General features: G+C 40.9%; 5 protein-coding genes across 5 annotated transcripts in view; 3 read left to right on the top strand and 2 right to left on the bottom strand.

Moving 5' to 3' along the window:
• The first annotated feature begins 25 nt into the window (after positions 1 to 25).
• Positions 26 to 729, top strand: LOC108594230 (metallo-beta-lactamase domain-containing protein 1). The gene is given in 2 exon segments (XM_017979341.2): positions 26 to 374; positions 376 to 729. Coding segments are annotated over 2 exon segments (651 nt in total). The 5' UTR covers positions 26 to 53; the 3' UTR covers positions 706 to 729.
• A 108-nt stretch (positions 730 to 837) lies between these two features.
• Positions 838 to 3,746, top strand: LOC108594229 (tubulin glycylase 3B). The gene is made up of 4 exons (XM_017979340.2): positions 838 to 2,430; positions 2,491 to 3,311; positions 3,367 to 3,498; positions 3,551 to 3,746. The coding sequence occupies exons 1-3, from the start codon at positions 1,182 to 1,184 to the stop codon at positions 3,487 to 3,489; spliced, it is 2,193 nt and encodes a 730-aa protein (XP_017834829.1). The 5' UTR covers positions 838 to 1,181; the 3' UTR covers positions 3,490 to 3,498; positions 3,551 to 3,746.
• Positions 3,747 to 4,108: 362 nt separating this feature from the next.
• Positions 4,109 to 8,089, bottom strand: LOC108602015 (tubulin glycylase 3A). The gene is made up of 3 exons (XM_017990055.2): positions 6,703 to 8,089; positions 5,316 to 5,828; positions 4,109 to 5,259 (listed from the first exon to the last, which is right to left on the bottom strand). The coding sequence occupies exons 1-3, from the start codon at positions 8,087 to 8,089 to the stop codon at positions 4,193 to 4,195; spliced, it is 2,967 nt and encodes a 988-aa protein (XP_017845544.2). The 3' UTR covers positions 4,109 to 4,192.
• Positions 8,090 to 10,531: 2,442 nt separating this feature from the next.
• The window catches only part of LOC108594508 (serine/threonine-protein kinase meng-po), a 14,457-nt gene continuing 2,775 nt past the window's right edge, over positions 10,532 to 22,213 (top strand). The window contains exons 1-2 of the mRNA XM_033294896.1: positions 10,532 to 11,119; positions 22,207 to 22,213. The exon at positions 22,207 to 22,213 is cut by the window's right edge and continues 1,372 nt beyond it. Of these exons, the coding sequence (XP_033150787.1) occupies positions 11,107 to 11,119; positions 22,207 to 22,213 (20 nt within the window). The 5' untranslated portion in view covers positions 10,532 to 11,106. The remainder of the gene's footprint in view (positions 11,120 to 22,206) is intronic.
• LOC108594509 lies at positions 13,082 to 14,101 on the bottom strand. The gene is made up of 2 exons (XM_017979710.1): positions 13,732 to 14,101; positions 13,082 to 13,674 (listed from the first exon to the last, which is right to left on the bottom strand). Exons 1-2 carry the CDS (start codon positions 14,031 to 14,033, stop codon positions 13,266 to 13,268), a joined length of 711 nt encoding a protein of 236 aa, XP_017835199.1. The 5' UTR covers positions 14,034 to 14,101; the 3' UTR covers positions 13,082 to 13,265.

Raw genomic sequence — 22,213 nt, forward strand, 5'->3', positions numbered from 1 at the left:
ATAGTCAAACAGCTGTTTTGTAATGCTTATGTTGAAACGTAAACAATAACACAATGTCGTTGAACCGAAACCAAGTAATCGTCCTGCAGGCGGGTTACTCTCACATAGATGCCACTGATGCTAGTGCCATGCGGGCTAACTGCAGCTGCACCTTGATACGCTGCCGCGATGGCACCAATATAATTGTAGACACATTCACTGCCTGGGATGGTGAGCATTTAACGTCTCTTTTGGCTGCGCAAGGCTTGCAAGTAGATGATATACATGTGGTGATCTGCACACATGGTCACTCGGATCACGTTGGCTGCAATTATCTGTTTCGGCGGGCGCGACTGCATATGATTGGCTCTTGTGCCTCAAAGCATGATTTGTACTTTGAATCATGAAGGCGCGTTGGACGCCAATGGAGAAGTGTTGGTGGAGAAAACGCCTGGACATACGCTAAGCTGTGTGTCTGTGCTTGTACACAATACGCAGCTGGGCGGCACTGTGGGCGTTTGCGGCGATCTCTTCGAGCGATGTGAGGATGTAGATGATGAAAATATTTGGTTGACAGCGGGCAGTGAGAACGAGAAGAGCCAGGCGCAGGAGCGATATCGCATGGCACAGTTATGCAGCTTTATAGTGCCTGGACATGGGCCGATGTTTGCCGTGGATGAGTTGATATGTGCCAAACTAAAGCAGCTTGCTGAAAAATATGCGTAAAAGGTAACATTTTTTGAGCACAGCAAGCTGTGATATGTACTTAATGCGTGTTGCTTTCTGGGGCTTAATCCATATATAAGCGCCCACAAATGTTGATTGTAGAATTCAAATTTCGTCTCGCTTTCGTTTCGTTATAATTTTTTGGGGGTCTCAAATTTTACTGTTTCAGCGATGCTATGTTTTATAAATCAATAAAGATTTTGCCTATTTAAATGAGATACTGCTAGAACAAGGTTTGGCCACTGCTTCAAAATTTTTCGTTAATCGCAGCACGAACAGCTGCATTAGCACTGGACGCCTACAGCTGGAAGGCAACGGAACTTCAACTCGACGCCACCATAACAAAAACGTCATTACGCTGCAGCTGCAGGTGCCGCAAGCTCCCACAAGCAACCACCATCAACAACAAGCTACCAACCAGTAACACTGCTGCAAAGCAATACACAAATACTAGCTACACTTAGTACAACTCCACCATGAGCCAGGCATCTTCAAGTGCATTCAATACTAACCGCAATAGATATTATAATCCCATGACAAGAATACAGTCGCTCATACAGAATCTGGATGCGGAACTTATCACGCTTTGCAAGCAGTGCTCCTTACCCAAGGACCCCGGCAGCAGCAACGGAAATCTAGCAGCGCCAGGAAATATCCCAACGGCGCCCAATAGCATCAACAGTCTGTTGGCACGAGCACGCTCGTCAAGCATTTCTAATACGTCGCGCAACATGCTGGCGCCGGATGCACACAAACGCCAGTTGAGGAACACCTATCGCACACGGGTAATAGATGCCTATCGCAATCGACGCATATTTACTGTCTACGGTAATTACCATACGGTACGGCGTGCGCTAATGCGCCGCGGCTGGCTGGAGAAGTTGCCGGCAACACGGCTGGCCAAGCTGCAGACCATGTCGGAGGATTCACTGCTGGAGCATGCGCGTCGCGGCAACGATTATGAAGCAGTTGTCATATCCAAAATGATAAACAACTTTCCCTCCTTCTTCATCTGGCAGGGTAAGGGTCAGCGTGACATGTTCGCCGAAGTCAAGCCCTTCCGCAATCGCGTGCGGCGCAGTCAGTTCCTGGACTTTTCCACCAAGGTGGGCTTGGTCGGCTGTGCGGAGCAGGAGCGCTGGTTCCGCGAAGACGGCGTCTGCGGGATGAGCTATCCACGCTTCTATCGCCTGGGCGCCAACAGCACGGAGGAGCGCGCCGCATTCATAGAGGACTATCATCATACTCAAGCACGCTCGCTGCTGCGCTATCTCAAGGAGCATCGCCCAGGCAATATGATAGATCCAGAAAACGGAGTCATACTCAACAGTACCTTGGACTTTGCCATGAACAAGGTGAAGAACATGATACGCCATGCTGAGCACTATTCGCTGGATGATGCACGCATCAAAATGCCCACGCCCACCGAAATGATTGAGAATCAATCGTTTATGACACAATCCGCCAAGGTTCTGCAACAGAATGCCAAGTTCCGCACAAGCGAAAAGTTGATGGCAGAGTATTCGCGTTTAGCAGCGCAGTATTTGGATAAGATTGAATCATTGCGTCCAGATTATCGCTGGGATGGCTGCCGCAATCTCTGGATTCTCAAGCCAGGATATCAGTCCCGCGGCATTGGTATTGTCATACGCAGCACCCTCGATGATATACTACAATGGACATCCAACAATCAGAACCGCAAGTACATTGTGCAGAAGTATATAGGTGAGTATTTCAAATATACATTTATATGTATATATATATTTATTTAATTCTCTTTTGCAGAGCGTCCACTATTAATCTATCGCACCAAGTTTGATATACGACAGTACATGTTGTTGACCATTAGCGATAGCCAGGTGACAATTTGGACTTATCGCGACTGCTATCTGCGCTTCAGCTCGCAGGAGTTCACCATGGATGATCTGCGCGAATCCATACACTTGACCAACAATTCGGTGCAGAAACGTTATAAGAATAAACAGAATCGCGACTCACGCTTGCCCAAGAGTAACATGTGGTCATTGGAGCAGTTTAGAATGCATCTGCGTCATGTTGGCGCACCAGATGGCACGTGGAATAAGATTTACAAGGGCTTTAAACAGAACCTGGTCGCAGTGGTGCTGGCCAGCTTGGATGAAACGGAACTGGTGCCAAATGCCTTTGAGCTTTATGGCTGCGATTTTATGCTTGATGAACACTACAATCCCATATTGATTGAGATTAATTCGACGCCCGATTTGTCGCCCTCAACGGATGTAACAGCGCGCATATGTCCAATGGCACTCAAGGATTGCATACGCGTTGTCTTGGATGTGCCCAGAAATCCATCGGCCCAAACGGGTCTCTTTGAGCGCGCCTTCCAGGTCAATTACAATGTAAGCAAAGAAGTGGATGGCACCAAGCCTTTGGAGCTTAATGGCACACAAATGAAGCTCTTTGAAAATCTGCCCAAGGTGAAACCAAATCCACGCACTCGTCTGTTGCGCAAGATTTTAAATAATGTCAAGGCGACAACAAGTCGTCGATTTGGCAAGCAGGAGCGGACAAAGGAGACGCCAGCGAAGAATGTTAAAATGCTCATGGCGAATGTGAAGCATAGAGTTGTAAGCTTAACAAAACTAATTCTAAATGCTATAAACTAAGGCTCTCTAATTTTAGAAAAAGGCTCGCACCAGCTCAAATTCGCCCTCGTCTCAAGCATCTGTAACGAATGCAGTGAAATCGGTGCTCAGCTCCACTGCGCGTGAGAACTTGGCGCTGCAGTATACAGCGCCCAAATAATTACTTTTGGTATATATCTACAATTATTACAATTAATATATAATTAAATAGTGTCTTGCAGTTTTCTTCTGCGGGTCGCACACATCTAACTATTTACGGCAGGCCAACGAAATTCCAGTTAGTTCATTTAAATTCTCAATAATCAAAATATAATTGTCAAGTGTTTCGTTCCCTGAGAGCAGCAGCAACAAATCCCTATGCAGAAAACTGACAATAATTATCCAGCCAGAATCCAAATAAAGTAATTAACAGATTAACTGATTATATATTTATTCTTTTATATATTTTTTTAATAGTTGGTTAATAACGTTAACATTGAACACTGCACAAAGGCGTAGTGCACAACTAACAATTGCAACTTAAAATATTTTTTAGAATTACAAATAAATAAGAATTAAGTCTTTAAGTTAAAGTATTAAAAGAACTGTGATTGTAGCTTAATAGCTTTAGTTTTTTGGTTTTGCAATGGGTTAAGTACAAAATTTGGATGTCAAAAGAGAAAATTGCATTGTTTGATGAAAATATAATTAAATTAAATGCCTTAAAATAAAGCATTATATTAGTTAAATAAATAAGTTGTTCTAAATAAAAAAAATTTGAGATCAACATTTGAGTTTATGTATAACATTTTTCCAACTTAAGTTAAACTTGCGCTGACATTAGCCAAGGAACAGCTGTATATGACAGTGTTGTGGATGGAAACTCAGCAAGTGGGCAGTGGAACAGTCAGCTGTGTGGAGCTGGTCAACTTGCTGACCAATGCATTGCGTGGACTCAGCACTTGGGGTTGGGCCAGCTGCAGTTCGCTGGAGGCTTGCTTCATGGCGGTCACAATGGGCTCGCCACGATGCAGCGCCTGGACGGATATGCTCATGGGCAGGCGTGGCGCATTTGGCTTGCGTCCAAAGGTGTGACCAATGGCATGTATGTTAGCCTGAGCTTCCAGCTCGGACTTTGTGCGCGCAAAGCGACGTGAGCAGTAGACGCTGCTGCCCAAAGGCGTGGACTGCGGCTTGGCGCGGGAACAGCTGTTGCTGGTGGTGCTGCTGGATACAGTGGTGGTAATGTTGCGCAGACTGCGCCACTTGCGTTCGCCCAGGGCAGGCGCTGTGGCTGGCGCGCTGGGCGGTTCGGGTTTCTCTACAAGATTATTAACGCCATTGGCGGCATAGTTCTTGATGAGTATTTTGAATTTCTTCTCGGCGCTATCCACTTGAGTGCTGCCAAAACGTGGGCCGCAGCTGCGTTGACGCTTGGGTGGCAAGGCAGCATTTGTGGTGGACTCGCCAGCGATGGCGTTGCCCGTGGTGTTGCGTTTGTGCGTGGCGCTTAGCAGCTGGGTGATGGAGCGCCCCGCCTGCTTGAGTAGATAGGGACAAGGGGAGCTGGGCGCTGAGGTTTTGTTCACAGGCGTCGGTGGCTGCAGCAGGCTGCTGATGCTGCTGCGACTGCTGCTTAGGGGCTCCACCATATATTTCTCCATGTACTCAGTGGCATTGAAGGTGGGCATGGCACGATGGATGCGCGATATGGTAGTTGCGGGTATGATGGCGGAGCGCTGACGAAAGACGCTACTGGTGGCCAGGCTGCGTTCCTTGCGCTGCTGGAAATAGTAGTGACCATGGCCGTGGTTCACCTTGTGCAGCAGCTGCTTGCCCTTCACGAATAGGTTGAGGCCCATGTAGGCGGGCGTGGGTGGCACTACCTGGCGATAGGCCAGCTCAAAGTTGCCCAAATCGGATTTGGGATCCGTGCGCCGATCAATGACCACTGCAAGAGGAGTTTCAGTCTGGTCATTTGTTAGTTGCTATGCCACGCACACTCACCCTTGACCACATCCTCCAGGCACTTGGGACACATGCGAGCCGTTACGCTGGTCGTGGCTCCAAGGTCTGGACTCGAGTTGATCTCAATTAGCCAGGGATAGAAGTTCTCGCAGATCATAAAGTCCGCACCAAACAGCTCAAACGTATTGGGTCTGCGATCCATATTCTCTTGCGAGGCCAGCATGGTGCCCACAATAGCCTTGCGCATGCCTGGATAAATGCGCTCCAGCCACATATTGGATTTGCCAATCTGCCGCAGATAGGCCTGAAAGGAATAACAGTCCCACATGTTCTCGCTGGGCAGACGCTTGTCCCGCTTGCCGTTCGTATACTTCTTCTGTATGGCATAGTTGGTCAGGTGCACCGACTCGTGATGATTGCTCAGGCTGTACTCCTGGGAGCTGAAGCGCAGATAGCTCTCCCGGTAGAACCAAACCACCAACGGTTGCGTATTGGTTATCAGAAACCATTGGCGTATATCAAACTTGGTTTGGAAGACAATTAGTGGACGTTCTGCAATGAAATATAATTAAATTAATTATAAGAAATTAAATTTGTATAATGATTTTCATTTGGTTTGTTTGATTGCTTAATGGCTGAGCTGGCGAAAAGTTTATTTAATAAAAATAAGTGCTTTATAATAAAGACTGAAGTATGTACATATAATACAGTTGCTTGACTTTACTAAATATATAAATGCTAAGGCAGAAAATTTTAAATAGGTATTAATACATTAAACTGATTAATTAACTAAAGTATAAATTCATTGCAAATCAATGTAATTTATACTGCATTTTATGTATCTGCTACCTGTTGCAGCATATCAAATTAAAGTTTGAATATAAGGCTTACAGCATTGAGTTCAAATCAAACACACACACAACACACACCACAACACACTTCAGCACCTAAGGAAAGACATATAATTTAAAATTCATTACATGAGCTGCGTGCGGTGCAAGACACCACAATGAACTACTAAATGTTATCGAGGCGCCCAAAAAATGTTGGCGAACTAAGTGGTAGCTAGGGTGCGCTGCTTTTCTTGCAACAGCAACTAACAACACAACGACAGAGAACAAGAACAAAAACAATAACTAAATGTTGGCGGCCTGATTTGCGACCTACATTTAGCATATTTGTTTTTAGCGCTTATGCTCCAGAGCTGCAAATGTAGCATAAATGAAGTATTTGGATTTGGTTTCGAATGTGGCATTGCTTGAAGAAACATAGCCAATTTAAATATTATTATATTTTATTTATATTTATTTGATTGCTCAATTTGTAATTTATGCAACTTGATATTTGTATTTTTCCATTTTCCATTGTTTCGCTTTTTTATTTAATTTTTATTTGTTTCACTTTTTTATTTAATAAATAAACTTACCAATATATTTCTGCACCACATAGCGGCTCTTGGAAGCTATCGATGGATTCACAACGCCTAAGATTTTCTTTAAATTATCCATGAGCAGTATGCCACGCCCACGACACTTGTTGGCCGGCTTGACAATCCACAGATTCTGATAGCCATCCAGACTGTACTGTGGCCAATGAATCTTCATTTTGTCCACCAGCGACAAACAAGTTTTGATCATATGCTCCAGGCCACGCTGACCATCGTGCTGAATGCGTCCATCCTCATTGACCAGCTGCTGATGCTGATAGAGAAACGCATCCCAGTCGTGCTCCCAAATCTTGGGCGGATCTTCAAAGTCAATGTCGTTGTGCTGGCAACTGTCGATGTAGTCCACCAGGCGCTTGTAAGCAAAGTCTATGGAGGAGTAGGGTATCTTGCCGCTGGGAGAGAAGACCGCATCGCTGCCCTGCTTGTGATACTTGCCGAGCATGGCGCGCAGATAGGCCACGCAGGCGGTGAGCTTGAAGTTGTCCACAAACTCGCCCAGCTCCTCGGGACTCCAGACGTTGTAGCAGCGTGGAAAGTACATTTCGGCCATGCCCTCCTCGAAGAACCAATGAAAGTCACGCAGCTGACTGCAGAGTCCTTCCTTCGAGGTGAACGGCGCGCGATGGAATTTGTTAATGGTCATACCCGGATTCTTGGCCTGATCAATATAATCGCATTTTTCCTTGCGATTCGTCCACAGAAAATCCACAGGCATGTGCTCCAGGAAGCGCGACATTATGTTGCGCTCACACTTGAGAACATACTGTCGTCGAGTTTCGCCCGCCTTGCGCTTGGGCAGACGCTGCGTCAGATCCTCATAGGTCATCTGACCCATGGGCAGCACTTTGCGATGCACGTCAAGTTTTTCCACCCAACCTCTGGCCAACAGCGCATTGCGCACCGAGTTAAAACAGCCGCGTATGGTAAAGATCTTGTTCTGCTTGGCCGCCTCCTGCGCCTTCTTGCGCAGCTCGTTCATGCGATCTGTGGTTATCCAAGTGCGTCGCGCCACATAGTTGCAGGGCGTGCCCAGGCTGCTCAGCTGTGAGGGTTTCAACGGCGTCAGTTTAAAGTCCTTCTCGCTGCCATTGTTATTGTTGTTGTTGTTGCTATCGGCTGTGGGTAAGTTGACAATTGGCGCCGACTCCTGCTCGACTGGAGCTGGCGTTAGCTCTATGCTGGGCACCGTCAGTGTTGTATTGGGAGTGGCTGGTGTGGGCGTAGTTGGCGGCGCCACTGCTGGCACCGCACGCCGTTGACCCACTGTGGCACTGGCGCATTTCTGCTGCAGTTGCTCCTTGCTGGACGTCGCTTTGCTGGCATGTGGTTCGCTGCTGGGACGCGCCTGCTGTGGCTCACCGTGCATGCCGTGCTCCACTCGAAAAATTATCGCGCTATCGCGTACGAACGCCACGCGATTCCGTCACGGACTAAACTGACTGGGCCACTGGGTGATTGGGCAACCTGCAGCGCAGCGCGACTGTCTGTTAATTTTGACTACGGGCGGGCGGGCGCTCGTTTCGTTTGCCTGGCAACCATTGTGAGCCAGTTAAGTTCATAAGTTCAGGCCGCGCCAACTCGCCAACAACGACTCTATTAATAGTTACATGCTCAGTCAAAGACTTCTTACGGCTCTCCCGTCCACATGGTAAACTGCTAGTAACTATGTTTAGCTGCGAGTTCCAGCTGTAAGTCGAGCATAAAATGTTTTGCTGTTGTTGGGTTAGGTCGACTTGACTGCTTTGCTTGTTATGGTAACCAAGTCCTCAGCTTTAGGCTTTAGGCTGCATGCCCTACGGAAGTTTGCCATTAATTGACCTTCAAACTGGCGCACTTGGTCTAAGGTGTTTACGACTTTCAACTATAAATCAAGATTTCTAATCTAATTTACATACTGAAATTGCTAGGAAATAGGTTGCGTTTATCTTGAGAGGCATAAATAGCAGGAAGTCTTGAATGCATTGAAGCTATACATAATTTAGTAACAAAATATTTATTATATTATATTATATATTATTATTAAATAAAAGTAAATAATTCAAAACTATTAAGCTTTAATTTAAATATGTTTGATGCCGGATTGCAGGGTAAGTAATTAAGTAATTGATGTTAAAGCTTATAATTTAAAAGTATTGGTTTAGTTTTAAATTAAATATATCTGTTGAATACAGCTTGTATATATCTAAACTATTTTTTAGTGTATTCAAATTATTTAAGCATGATTGATTTTTGGAACTTCCTTTATCAAATTTGTGTTATGCTTCACTGAAGACTCTGACGAAATATGTGCTTACCCCACAGCGCATCCTAATTCTCTCTCTCCCTCTCTCTCTCTAAGCCCAATGTGGGTGTGCATATTTAATATTTATTGTTCTCGTAGCATTTTTTGTTTGGTATTGGTGTTGTCGTCACAGTCGCCTGGCGCTGGTGACGACGTCAACGCCGTTGCTGTCGTCAGACGCGGCTCATATGGAAAAAGTAGCTCGAGCGTGAGAACCGCGAACCGGAAACGCCAATGTCACAACAGTTTGTGGGCGTGTGCGGCTTGCGCGGGGCTGTCTTGTCTATTTGTGCAATTTTAGTAATGGCGCTGGAAGCCTTTTCAATTATTTGTAAAATAATCAAGTTAACTGTTACCGCAACACAACAAAAAAAATCACAAAGGCTGGTGGGCTTTAGCTTGTTGTTATTTTTAGCTTCTCTTGTCTTTTGCTGATGAATATTTGGTTCAAGGACGTTGCTGCCGCAAACTTAATTTGCGGCGGCTTATGCGCGCCTTGCGCCACACTGTGGGCGTGCATAAGGTGCATCAACTCACACGGAAACACCTACAGACATACGTCAGGATCATCAGAGCTATGTCCTTGCGTGCAAGTCAAAGCTTTGTGAATCTCTTTGGACTGTCTTGTTTATATTGTATTAAAAATTGCTTGGAATTTAGCTGTGTGTGGCTTAAGTTTCAGTTGTTGTAACTGGGGCGGTAATTAATTTCGCTTCAAACGTAGAGGTAATAAAATCAGTTAAAAATACTTTCTGCAGTGGGCTTATCGCTGTGTGGTAATAATGTAAGTGAGTTTGAGTTTTGATTCTTAAGGCGGACTTGTTTAAAAATTAGTTATTGAGGCCAGGGCTGGAAAAAGTTACAGACAGTTGTTGTTTTGCATGTGAATTGCTAAAAGTGAAAGGAGTTGTTTCAAATTAGTTAAGTTGGTTAATTATGGGAAAGCAGCTAGAGCGAATAAATCTCAAATGCCGATGCTATAACTCAGCCAAATGCATCTGAATTGAATTCACATTTATATAATTTTATTTTAACAATTAAGAACATTTAATTAGCTGCTTTAATATTTTATATACTTTTTAGATACGTTTAAGATATAAACGAAGCAGATGTATTTAATTTAAGAATGTGTAAAATGTAGCATACTTTTATGGGCAACCTGCAATTCCATATAATTGAAATACATTTATCTAACGTTTTCTTAGGCAGCAAAAACCTGCTGATGTAAAGTCCGCTCCTGCTCAATTTGATAAGCTTACGCACAATGCATTGAACCCAAAGTGCAAGCACTTGGCAAAACGTTCGTACTAAGTGAAAGCTTTCACTCTGAAGCTTTTTCTCCAACATGGACAAGTGCTGAGAGCGAGAGCGAGAGAGACTGTGTGTGTGTGTTTGCTGGCGAGAAAGCGCGCCAAGACATTCGGCTAGAAACGATTCATGGACGAAACAGAACGATGCTGATTGACGATGAAGAAAGAAATATAAAAACCGAAGCGCTTGGAAAATTCGAAACATTCATAACGGAGTGTTCGTCGTGCGCATTCCGAATTTTATTCACTATCTCTTACATCTTTCGTTGCCTGCTGTGTTGTGTATAATTTTTGAAGCAAGTGCGTTTCTATTATTCTTGCCGCCCACTCTACACGCTTCTTACTACAATTTCTAACTTTAGAACTGTCAAAGAGCAAAACAAATACAAACAAAACAATTATAATTCATTCATTGCTTTGCTAAAATTTTTGTGGTGTTTTTAAAAATTGCATTGTGGGCCCGTAACCTTGAATTTGCTGGCTGGAAATTGAAAACGTCGCACAAGCAATAAACAATAAACACAATAAACAACTTGTCAATTCAAATACAATTGAAGCTAAATAATTAACCACAATCCCCATTTGCAATGTGACTATTTAAGTGCGAACTGCTGCATTATTGTACTCAGTTGTGTTACGAATCAAATAATCTCAACAGAATTCGCCTCGTTATCTGTTGCTCTGTCAACAAACGCGCTGATTGCAACGCAAAAGCAAACCAAAGCCGTCAAAGTGGGATTCATAACTGAACTGGGATTACGCAAAGGCACGAGTTTTAGTTGCCGCAAAGAAATGGGCACTATTGGTAAGTCTAAACTAAAAATATATCAAAGTGTATAAAAAAATATAAAGATTATGTGCTAAGTATTTGCTTTTCAATAGATATTATTTATTGCGTTTTGAAAATATCAGCATTCAAAATAAAATATTTAGTTATTAAAAGAATTCATTTAAGATTCGCATTAAAAATGAAATATATAACGCAAATGCTTAATCAGAAAATAACTATTTCCAATATATTTTATTAATAAAAAATGTTGATTATAGTATTAATTTAAAAAAATAAATTTTTTTGAAATACTCAACACAAAAATAAACTTTTTTTTTTATTTTCCGTGATACTTTATCACTTTGATTATTTTAAACAATATTTTTGCCAAACGCTTATGCAATTTATAACGTTGATAAAACAAAAATGAGAAAGGCAGAATGCTATGAAATATGTTTTAAGATATAATTCAAACATCAACTTAATGATAGACGTCAGCATAAAATAAATAAATCTCTGCTAATAAAGTTCCTTGAACCCAAGGGCTCAATTACAAAAAGCCTGTACTTATTTGCTTGACATTCAATCTAATCAACTGGTTGGGGATTTGGCAAACATTATTAGCAGGCAAACAACATTCATTATATAAATAATCCGTTTTTGGGAGCTGCTTACAATAAACACGTAATCAAGACGAGAACTCGGAGATTTTTTATTCAATTAAATTGCAAAGTGGGCGTGGGCATTGGCGTGGGCGTTGCACACAATCCTCATCATACGCACAGCAAGGATAATAGGCATTTGGGTTCGCTTGACATATCCTGTTGTGCTGTTGTGTTTGCCTTTCAATTATCCTAGCGCTGTGAGTGCGTATGGCCCGGCTATTTTTAGCTCTGCACGCACAGCAACTAAAGCGAAATCAACTCTTAGTCTGTATACTTGTATATACTTAAGTATATGTACATATATTTATAAGTTGGTTATATACATAGCCGTCGGCAGTCGGCACGACATGCTGACAACGACGTCATTATCATAAACATAGTCTAGCGCAGTCGACGACGCTAATGCTGCGAATTTTGTTTATCCAAAATGTAAAAGATAAATAAAATCAGTGAAAAGTGAAAACAGGTCCTACTAAGTCATAATCCAATGACGCACGAGCTCGAGCACGACGCGTTGCCTTAAATTCTATTTAGTATATAACTCACCCGCACCCACGCAGATTGTTTGTCATTTACATGAGGATTTGTATGTGCATGTGTTTGTCCAGCGTGTTAGCCTTGAACGCAGTGTCCTTTTTGCCGCACCTCGGCGCGCTCAGTTTCAGATACAAATGCGCTTTGATTGCCATGCATACAGATAGAGAAAGAGAGAGAGAGAGAGAGAGTCACCGTGGGCAACCACTTGGCACAATGGGTTCGTTGCGCCAGCCATGCCAGAGCATTGCACACAAGTGTTGCTTTAAGTATGTGAATGATATGAATGGGATGCTATGCTACTTTGTATGCCATTTGTTGTGCGTGTTCATGCGTCTGTATGGGTGCTTGCTGCTACTTATTAGACACGCTTGACATGCTGCTCAATGCTGCTGCTGCTGCTGCTGGCTGTTTGGGTCCTCATCAAAGCTGGCAGCATGAATTTCTCGTTGGCGTCAGCTAAAAGTTCAGAGGTGAATGTGACCATCGATTCAAAAGTCTTAGAATAAACACTAAGCAACAAAGACTAAAATAAAATATAATCTAATACAAAATGTTGCTCAAAAGTTGTATAACTTTAAACAATATTTAATTGCTTAAACTATTTAACATGACAACATTATATACATATAAACAATTGTTAATAAAAAATGAAATGTTGTTTAGTATAATCATAAAAGAGCAGCGTTTGGACTTGTGTCTTGACATTGACATTCACACAAAGTTCACTGAAAATTTATTATGATTTTGAAATTCAATGTAAATTTATTTATAGCATGCAAATGAACTTTGTTCTATTTGCTTATTAATGAATACCAAGAATTAAATTAAATATAACTGCGCTTATAATGAAGCGCACTAAATATCGTTTAGCCAGACAATGTTTCAGCCATTAAACATTTAATAGCGCAATGCAGACATTCATTAATAGTTATTAGCTACACTTGAATTTACTCCATTATTTGATTAAGAGTTTCTGCAAATTAAACTCTGCTTACATAGCGTAAGCTTTGAATATTTTGATGTAGACATTTGAGCTTCTCAATGGGACAGGTGGGTGCGGGCTTGAGACACTTGCAGAATATATAATTATTCTCTAAATATTCTTTAAACTCCTCACGCTCGCTGTCCTTGTTGAGCAGCTCGCGATAGTCCTCGACGCTGTCCAAGTTAATCGGATCCAGCTGATGCATATAGCATTTCATTTTCAATACAGCTGCGTACAAATAATTAAATATATCCACGGTCATTATTTTATGATATCGAATGCTGCGATGATGCTTATCGCCCATAATAAAGGGCGTCTCCAAGGATTTGTTTAGTTCACCATAAACATTATAGAAATGTTTGCAATGATTATTAAGCTCCATTAGTGCGTTTTTCATTTCGTTGCTAAAGTTGCATAGCTTAACATATAATTGTTTTATTTATAGCATAAACTGCACTTACTTTGAGTGGCGTATTGTCTCAAGCTTCTCTTCGTATTCATTAATGATGGCCTCCTCGGCGGAAAGAGTGTAGACTTCAGGATAGCGACAGCCTGGCACACAGCTAATCAGTATCAGATAGCGTTGCGTCAACTTCCATAGACGTTCGATTATAATCTTTTGTCCCTCCACTTCGCACTGATAGAGCTTGTAGAATTCTTGATAGCGCTGCTCCAGATCCACCAAGAGCATCAAAATTTCTGCCTCCTTTTCGTAGTGCTCTTGTAGCTGAGGTGTTAGATGTGGCTCCTGCTCAGCGGCCATTGTGCTCTACTATAGTTGAGGCAATTGTTATAGTCAAGGCCGCCTACATATTATTTAAAATTAGAACTAACGTGCTGGTTTAAATTAAACGCCAGCTAAGCGACATTAATTAAAATGCTGCCCATCTAATTTACTATTCGTTTAACTTTGATGCTAATTTAATTTGCTGTGCCCATCAATAAGTTTTGGCAAAAAGTGAAATGCTTATGTGAAACATGTGCTGTAATTTATTTTTGTTGCTTTAAATCAAGTGAACAATTCGCATAAATCGATTTAAAATAGATATGTCTAAGCGCATTAATCTATCACTTATACGTCATGTGGTACGCCCAACCACCAGCTCACCAGCCCACCAGCCCACCATGTGATGGCCATTTTTGCAAACGCAAATAAACAAATAAGTGCCTGTAATCGTATTTTAATGCAATGCCTTATAATCAAGCAAGTACCAAAAGTCAGCCGAGCATGGCATGCTATAGCATCCTCTGATTGATTTTTGCCCATAATTTTGCACTTGTGAAATTCGAAATATTTTTTATACGTAAGCGCAACACACAGACATTTAAAAGCTGTAGACTGTAAGGTAACTTGAGCTAGCCGGCGTTGTGCCTTCAAAAATATTTAACAAAATAAACAATGTGTCTGAGTTTTATGCGCGCGCGTAATTAATGAATTTCAAAATTATGGTAAATGTCAAAATGCCAAAACAATGAAGCTGACATGCGTTCTGTAAACTATAATCACAATATTTGTAAATACAATTTAGCATTATAAAAAATAGCTAAACAAAATTGTTGTGCAGCCAGCGAATTATTCATTTTCAATGCAAACATTCCTCCGGCGGTTTGGAATAGCTCTCGACCAAATCAAAAACAAGTGAAAGATGAGTGAATTGTTTTTGTTTTATGGACAAAATTGCCAAAGCGACGCATATTTTGCACACATTTCAATTTATTTGTTTTCATTATGCTGTTTTTTTATTCTTTATTTTGTTTATGAACATTAATTGGCATAGCGGCGGTCTGCACACGCGGCGTATGCGCAATGCTTGTAATGCGCTTAGCTATTTTTGTGGTGTTGCGGCCAAGTTTGTTTTTTACGCCCAGCCGCCAACAGCCGCCGGCTAATGGCTAAGTGGCCGCCCTGTCGTCTGTCTGTAAGTTGATTTCGCTTCTGGCGCTTTCAGCGCACATTTTATGCAATTAATTTCTTGAGTTTTATGGCAAATGTTGTTGCTGTTGCTGTTGTTCTTGTTGTTGTAGTGCGTGCGCTGATTAATGTGCAGACAGCACGAGTGCAATGAACCTCGACAAAGGTTTAATTGCAATTGAATTGCATTTTACTATCAGTAGTTGGTTAACTCAACTTGAAGTGCATTAAATCAATTTTAAATGCATCTTAAATACAAACAGATGTCCACATCCTCCACATACATAACGCTGAGCACTTAAAACGGCTAAATGTCTCCCACGGGCAAAGAGTCGAGTCTCGCGCTGATTTTTATTATTATTTTTGCAAATGTCAAACATAAACGCTTGATTTATGCTAATTTCATTTTTATGTGCAGAGTTAATATTAATTTTATTGCAGTCATTGCGTATACGCCATGTATACAATTAGCTTGCAATTTTACGCATTGTTTACTTGCATACAAATACAGTCAAATACATTTGACGAATGTTCGTTGTAGTTTTTGTTTTCTACATTTCTCATTATTATTATAAACTATTTCTTCGTTTATTTTTTTCGCTTTCTACGCGTTGAGCCGTGGCACAAGGTCGCCGTCGCCTGTCGGCGAGAGAAATATTATGGCTAACCAAAAGATAAAATATATAAGCATGGGAACAAACCGAACAACAGCATCAATAGCAACAATAGCAACAACAACAACAATCTGCAGGTTTATCAAGTCTGTTTGGCCAACTGTGCTGTCTGGTAAGACGGTCGGCCGGTCGGCCGCCTGTGCGTTATGACGCGCTTTTTGCCATTGACACGCAATAAAAATATGTACTTAAATATTGTAAAATTGTCTATAATAAGCACATTATTATTTCAATCAGTCTTTTGATGGGCCGGCCCACTTATAAAGGCAATTGCTGTGACAAATCAGGGCCAAATCGATTAGCATGTGTACTTGGAGCAGTGTTCTCATATATTATTTATTATTCGCGAAAGGCAAGCAGCTTATGGTATACTACTAATAAGTGCTAGTATTTTTAGCAAGCAATTTGTCACTTTTAAAATAACAACAGAAAACAAGTATGAGCGAAAATAAATCTATATGTGTGCAAGTAGTTAAAGCTGTTATGCAATTTATATAAAATATATATAGTTAAGAGAGACAGGAGTTAACCTTCGAAAGTCCATTTCGTTGGATTCGCTTATCAAGTTATTTTTGTGCATCTCACAGATGAAACGAAAGTAAAATTGCGTAGGTGTCGGCTCGTTTGGCTCTCAGCAGCGTTCCCATTCCCTGTGCTCCTGTTCACCCTAATCCACCAAGCTGGGCAAACTTTTATTTTTATTTTATTTCACTATATACATATGTATTTTGTTATATGTAGTATTTAATAAATTATTAATTTTTTTTTGCTTGCTTGCCTGCTTCGCTGCTCGTCAGCCAGACACACACATGACATGAAACGTAAATGAATATATGCAAAAGTAAAAATGATTTTGGCTTCTTTCTTATTCTTATACAATATAAAATTGGAATGTTTTACGCAGCTTAGTCTACGTGCCTGATTAACATATGTAGGCATGTTTATTTGTATGGTTTGGCCACAGAACACAACGCAACACAACACAATGTTGATTGAACATTATTGACATTATTTATGTACTCTAGGTATGCTGTGGCCAAAAATATCAATGTGCTATCTATGGCTATGGAAATTTACTGGATGACATATAAACTGTGGCGAAAGCCATAAAAGCGTCTCAAGCAGGCCAAAAATAAAAAAGCACCAGCATTAACAGTCAATAATGGCCATTTGGCTAAGGCTATCTAATTGAAATGGCCCAATACAGTAATTGGATAAGCGCTCCATACGAGACTGGATATATCCAGTTAGCCAAACACTCAAGAGCTTTGGCAAACATACAAAACATTATTTGAATTTCTCAATGAGCTGCTTGGGCGAAATCCTACTGAGAATTGTATTTTTAAGTATCTTGTTGTTTTGGCTGCTTGTTTATCTGTTTATGGCATGACATTTTGCACATTTGTTTTTTGTTTGTCTGCCAGCCAGCCAGCCAGCTTGTTTACTAACAACAACGGCGGTTACTCCCCAGATCAGCTAAGATTTATATCGATAACCAGCTGCTGATAATGGCTGTGCAACTAAACATCACATCAACACTTTGCATGCACTAATCATTTCCTTTTCCTGGCGTTATACGACTTGAGGAAATGAGCATTTCACTCAATAAACTGCCGCTTGACGTCAACCTCGATGTTACCAAGAGCTCCCTACACACACGAAATTGCAATCAAAATATTATTATTAACATTACTTACACTTATTTATGGCCATTTCACAGCATTGTTGCAAGCCAAAGAGAGAGAGAGAGAGAGAGCGAGAAATTCAGCAATATGTAGATAATATAGCCAAAGATATTAAACAGTATGCTTCATATACAAAGCAATTGTTTTCATGCGTATTTATTTATATTTTGTGAGAGCACTTATTTATTTTTTCAGCGCTTGTAGCTGTTTGTTTTTTGAACTGACCCCCAAAGTGGTTGCTTACACTGCTGTCCGAAATAAAGTGCTTCCCCCCACTTGCAGATATCAAAGTACTACATACTCTATTCGTATCTATGGCTGAGCATTGACTTTCCTTCAGCTGTAAGTGCAGCATGTTCTCGCCAGCATATTAATATTATTTATTTATACTTATAAGCTGCCATTTTATCAACACATACTATTTGATAAATGGGCATATTTATTTTTTGTCGTACGTTTTACGTAGTTCCTCACCTTGACCTTACCTTGAAAAATGGCAGCTACAAGCATTTTTACTTTTACAACATACAACATTTTTTTGCGCGTAATTAAATATATACCTATAGCTGGCAAATGCTCACAGCCGTTCTATTTTTGTCAAAAGTCGTCTTTACACAAATTAAATATATCGCAAAGCGGAACTATTTAAAATAAATTATGGAAATAAAGCGCCAGCAGCACGCTACGGCGTGGGCGTATGGGCGTACGTATACTGCTGTCATGCACTGTGTGTGCACTACAAAATGTTCGCGCGTTACACGTCAAGTTGAGTTTTCTGCTTTTTTGAGGTCTTATTAGCCATGACATGACACTTTGTCGACCTTAAAACGCTTACTTAAGAGCAGCTTAACACTCAAGCAGGTGCGGACACACACAAAATAATTACTAGACGCTATATAGGATATATGTACTTGGGAGCACGCCTACCTTGTCTAAATTTAGACCCAAGCTAGCAATCAATATGGCATTAAACGCGTTTTGCTAAATATAACAAAACAAAAGGAAAAATCAATTGCATATACAAATGTTATTTCGGTTCGTCTCGCCGCATAAACTCTTAGCAATTTTTTTGTTTGTTGTATAGCCATAAATTTATTTAATTTGTATTGTTTTGTATAATATAATACAATTTCATATTGTGTGCTAGCGCAACTGAAAGTCTATTTAATGTTCACTTTTTATATTCATTTTAATTAATTTGTTTTGCTGCAGCGCAAAATGCGCAAAAGGAAGACTTTGTTTGCAAAAAAAAAATAAAATCTATATAGTTGAGCTATAATTTAAGTTTCTAGACATGAAATTACTGCGCACATAAAAGTAAATACAACAATTGAAAAAACAGTATTACAAAATTACTTGGAAACAAACAATTCAACTTTTTAAACAATTAACATTTGTTTACAAATATCATTTTATGCATGTAACAATTGTTGTTGACCCACATATGTAATGATAAACAAAATAGTTTGTACAACTTATATCTTAAAGCATAAAGCGATTATTATATGCAAGTTGATGTAGGTCTGCGGATTGCCCAACTAGCCACAACAAAGTTGCTGTAAAAGTTCTGATTGCTGATTCTTGATTGCGCCATTAAAGCAAATCAACTGTGGCTGTATTCAATGCAATAGACATTGTACTATAAGCGCATAACGTACTATACATAAAGGAGGCTATAAAAGTGATTTTGGGGCAGCAGCTCAGTTTCGCAGACAGCGCGCGGCCAATGCTCGTCCGTCGCCTCCAGTTTTGTATATAGAAGTCGATGCGTTTATATATAGCCGCTCCTGGGGTCGCCAAACTTTATCAAAATTACACGTTGATTGTCGGCAATAAGCTGCTCAAAAGATATTACATATATATATCTATGCACGACGTGAGTGCGTGCCAGTGTATAGGTATATTTTTACAAAAAACAACTCAACTCGTGAACGACGCCTCGCGCCGGCTGCTCGATAGACGCGCAGCCCAAACACACACAACACACACGACACACAAATATACAGCTAACGCAAGGTATTATAGCACTCTCTTACCTGTGTGTGTAATATGTGGCACGCCAATTGAGTCGCAGCAATGCCCCCAAAAGTGATACTCGAGCAGGCGGGCTGCCAAGCAGGCGGAGCAAGGCAAGTCGAAGCAGCCCGTTACGATGTGAATCGGTCCATACCAAGTGGGAGGGGGGTGGGAGGGGGCTTAGGTGCGGCAAACACACACAGTCATTTTGGCAGTCAGTCATACAATTTGATGCTGCGCCACCTTCCCCCCAGAATGCTGTTGTTTGCTTTTTATACTCTAACTCAACTGTGGCTAGCTGTAAATTTACAATGGATTAAATGCGTATCTGATGTTAGATTAAAATTAGTGCTGAATTAGGTTAGGCGTGTCAGATAAATAATAATAAAAGCATAAACGGTGCAAACAAATTATAAATATTAAAAATTAAGATTAAATACTTAGCTGTATTTATTGTTAAGTGCACTTTATTTAATGAAGCGTATCTGAATTTCCACTTTGCATATTTTGTGTGTAATATTTATTTATTTATCGTGATGTATTTGCATTTCACTCTTGTTGTCGTTAGCTTTGCAGGTCGATTCTCCTGACGCCTTTGTTGGCTTTATATATACATACGCAATTGCAATTGCACAATCTGTCTAACTATTGGAACCACTCGCTTGACCCACTGCCTGGCCGCCTGGCCTGGCCGAGCCGGGCCAATTGCATTTTTCTCTGGTTTAATTTTAGCTGCTGCGGCCACAAGTTGCAATTTGCAGCTTTTGCGCCAGCATGACCCTTTTGCCTCAGCTGTGTGGCCGCTATTTTGGGCGCTTAAAGTGCTTTTCAAACAAGTAAAACATGAAATGTGCAAAAATAATTAAAATTGGCATAACGCATTTGAGAATTGCGCTGTGTGAGAGCAAAAGCAACAGCAACAGCAAAATAAGTGAAAGTTTTGATTTATGGCTGTACGCAGGCCAGTGGCCAGTGGCTTTTGTATCTTTTGTTGATGGTTCTTAATGGTTTATAATTAGTTTAGCTCTTGAGCTATTGTTTGAGGGGCGCGCTCTTGTTTATAGCTGGCTAACTTGGCCCCTGGCCACTGGCTGCGAGCCAATCAATTCTGGAACGGAAATAGCACACGAAAAGTCACAAAATGTTTAGAGCAGCATGTCCCCTTGTTAGCCAGGTTAATGGGCTGGCAAAATCTATTATTCGAGATTGTTTGACGCAGCTGCTGTATTGATTGATTTATTGGCTAATTGAGAGTGCCGGCAATTGTAATTTGGCACTTTAAGTTTTAATATGCGAAATTTCTTAAGAAATTCGCGGCTAGACGCAAGTAAATTAATTTCTGGGAAATTGTAGACCATTCGATTTGCCTTAATTAGCTGTGTTATATAAATATGCAAAGGCTGCTCTAATTAGAATATTCAAGTTCAATTTTTGGCTTGCTTTCTAGCAGCACATAACTCATATAGCACTGTCTTCCTTAACCGCTCCATGCATCCATAAATTAGCCATCACCTTATATTATGCATGCTGGCTACAGAATGTTGTTTGGCCATAATTTGTCTGAAATCAAAATATTTTTCAAGCTGTGTAATCAGCAATTAATTTCGCACACCTTCCACCCCCAGCAGCCAACAAAGATACAAGTAGATCGAGAAAGAGAGAGAGGATTGCGATTTATAGATTCGTTGGCGGCGACATAAAATAAAACGACTCGACGAGCAATTCGCACGAAAAATCTCGATACCAATTCAATTTCACAATTTCACATTTCAAATCGCAATCACATCACGCCCTATAAATGTAGCGCCTCCAGTGTTTGCTTTCCGCTTGTCTCATTTGCCAAAAAGAAAATAGAAAACGCAAGAAAATCAAATGATTTTTCGCGCTGGCCATAAATTGTCTAGCATATTGAATCAAACGCACTTTGGGTAGGCGGGCCCCCATCTAAACTAGCTACAGCGCAGATTTTCAATTTTCCATCTTCCATTTTCCATTGGCCATTTCGAATTTCCAAAACCGCGCTGCACACTAGTATATGACTAACAAATTAGCTCTGACGTCTGAACTGAACTGTTGGCCATATCTATACGCCGATCTACGCAAATACTACACTAGCAACTCTTCCACCGATTTGTCACAGACAATTTGGCGACGCGTTTGTCTTGGACGTGGGCGTGTTGCTTCGCTCCGTTTTTCAGTTCGCAGGGGGGGATTGGTTGAGGGGTTGTGGCTAGGGCAAAGCGATTTCTCTTGTTTTCATTTTGCAGCAGCAATATTATTAATTTGCGCTACATAAACAACAAACGGAATGGCGAATATAAAAGCAAAACGCAAGATGTTCACATCAAAAGTCGATTATAAATCATAAAACAATAATCAAGACGAGAACATTTTGGTCAACATATCATTTTTAATTGAGGCCAGTTCCCAGTTGGGCAAAAGGTATCTTATAACTTCATTGGGTGCCAGCAGCTGTTGGCCACAAATAGGTCAAGATCAATTTCAATCAAATCTATAAATAGCTCTTAAAGTTCGCTCTTAATTTTAGTTGACATATAAAATATAATTTAGTGCTTGTTTTCATAATTAAGTGTATCGTAAAAAATGTTTGACACACTAATTCATATTTACTTTAATCTCTTTCTTTAGAAAAACG

The sequence above is a fragment of the Drosophila busckii genome, chromosome 2L (genome assembly GCF_011750605.1).
Source record: "Drosophila busckii strain San Diego stock center, stock number 13000-0081.31 chromosome 2L, ASM1175060v1, whole genome shotgun sequence".
NCBI classification, from domain to species: domain Eukaryota; kingdom Metazoa; phylum Arthropoda; class Insecta; order Diptera; family Drosophilidae; genus Drosophila; species Drosophila busckii.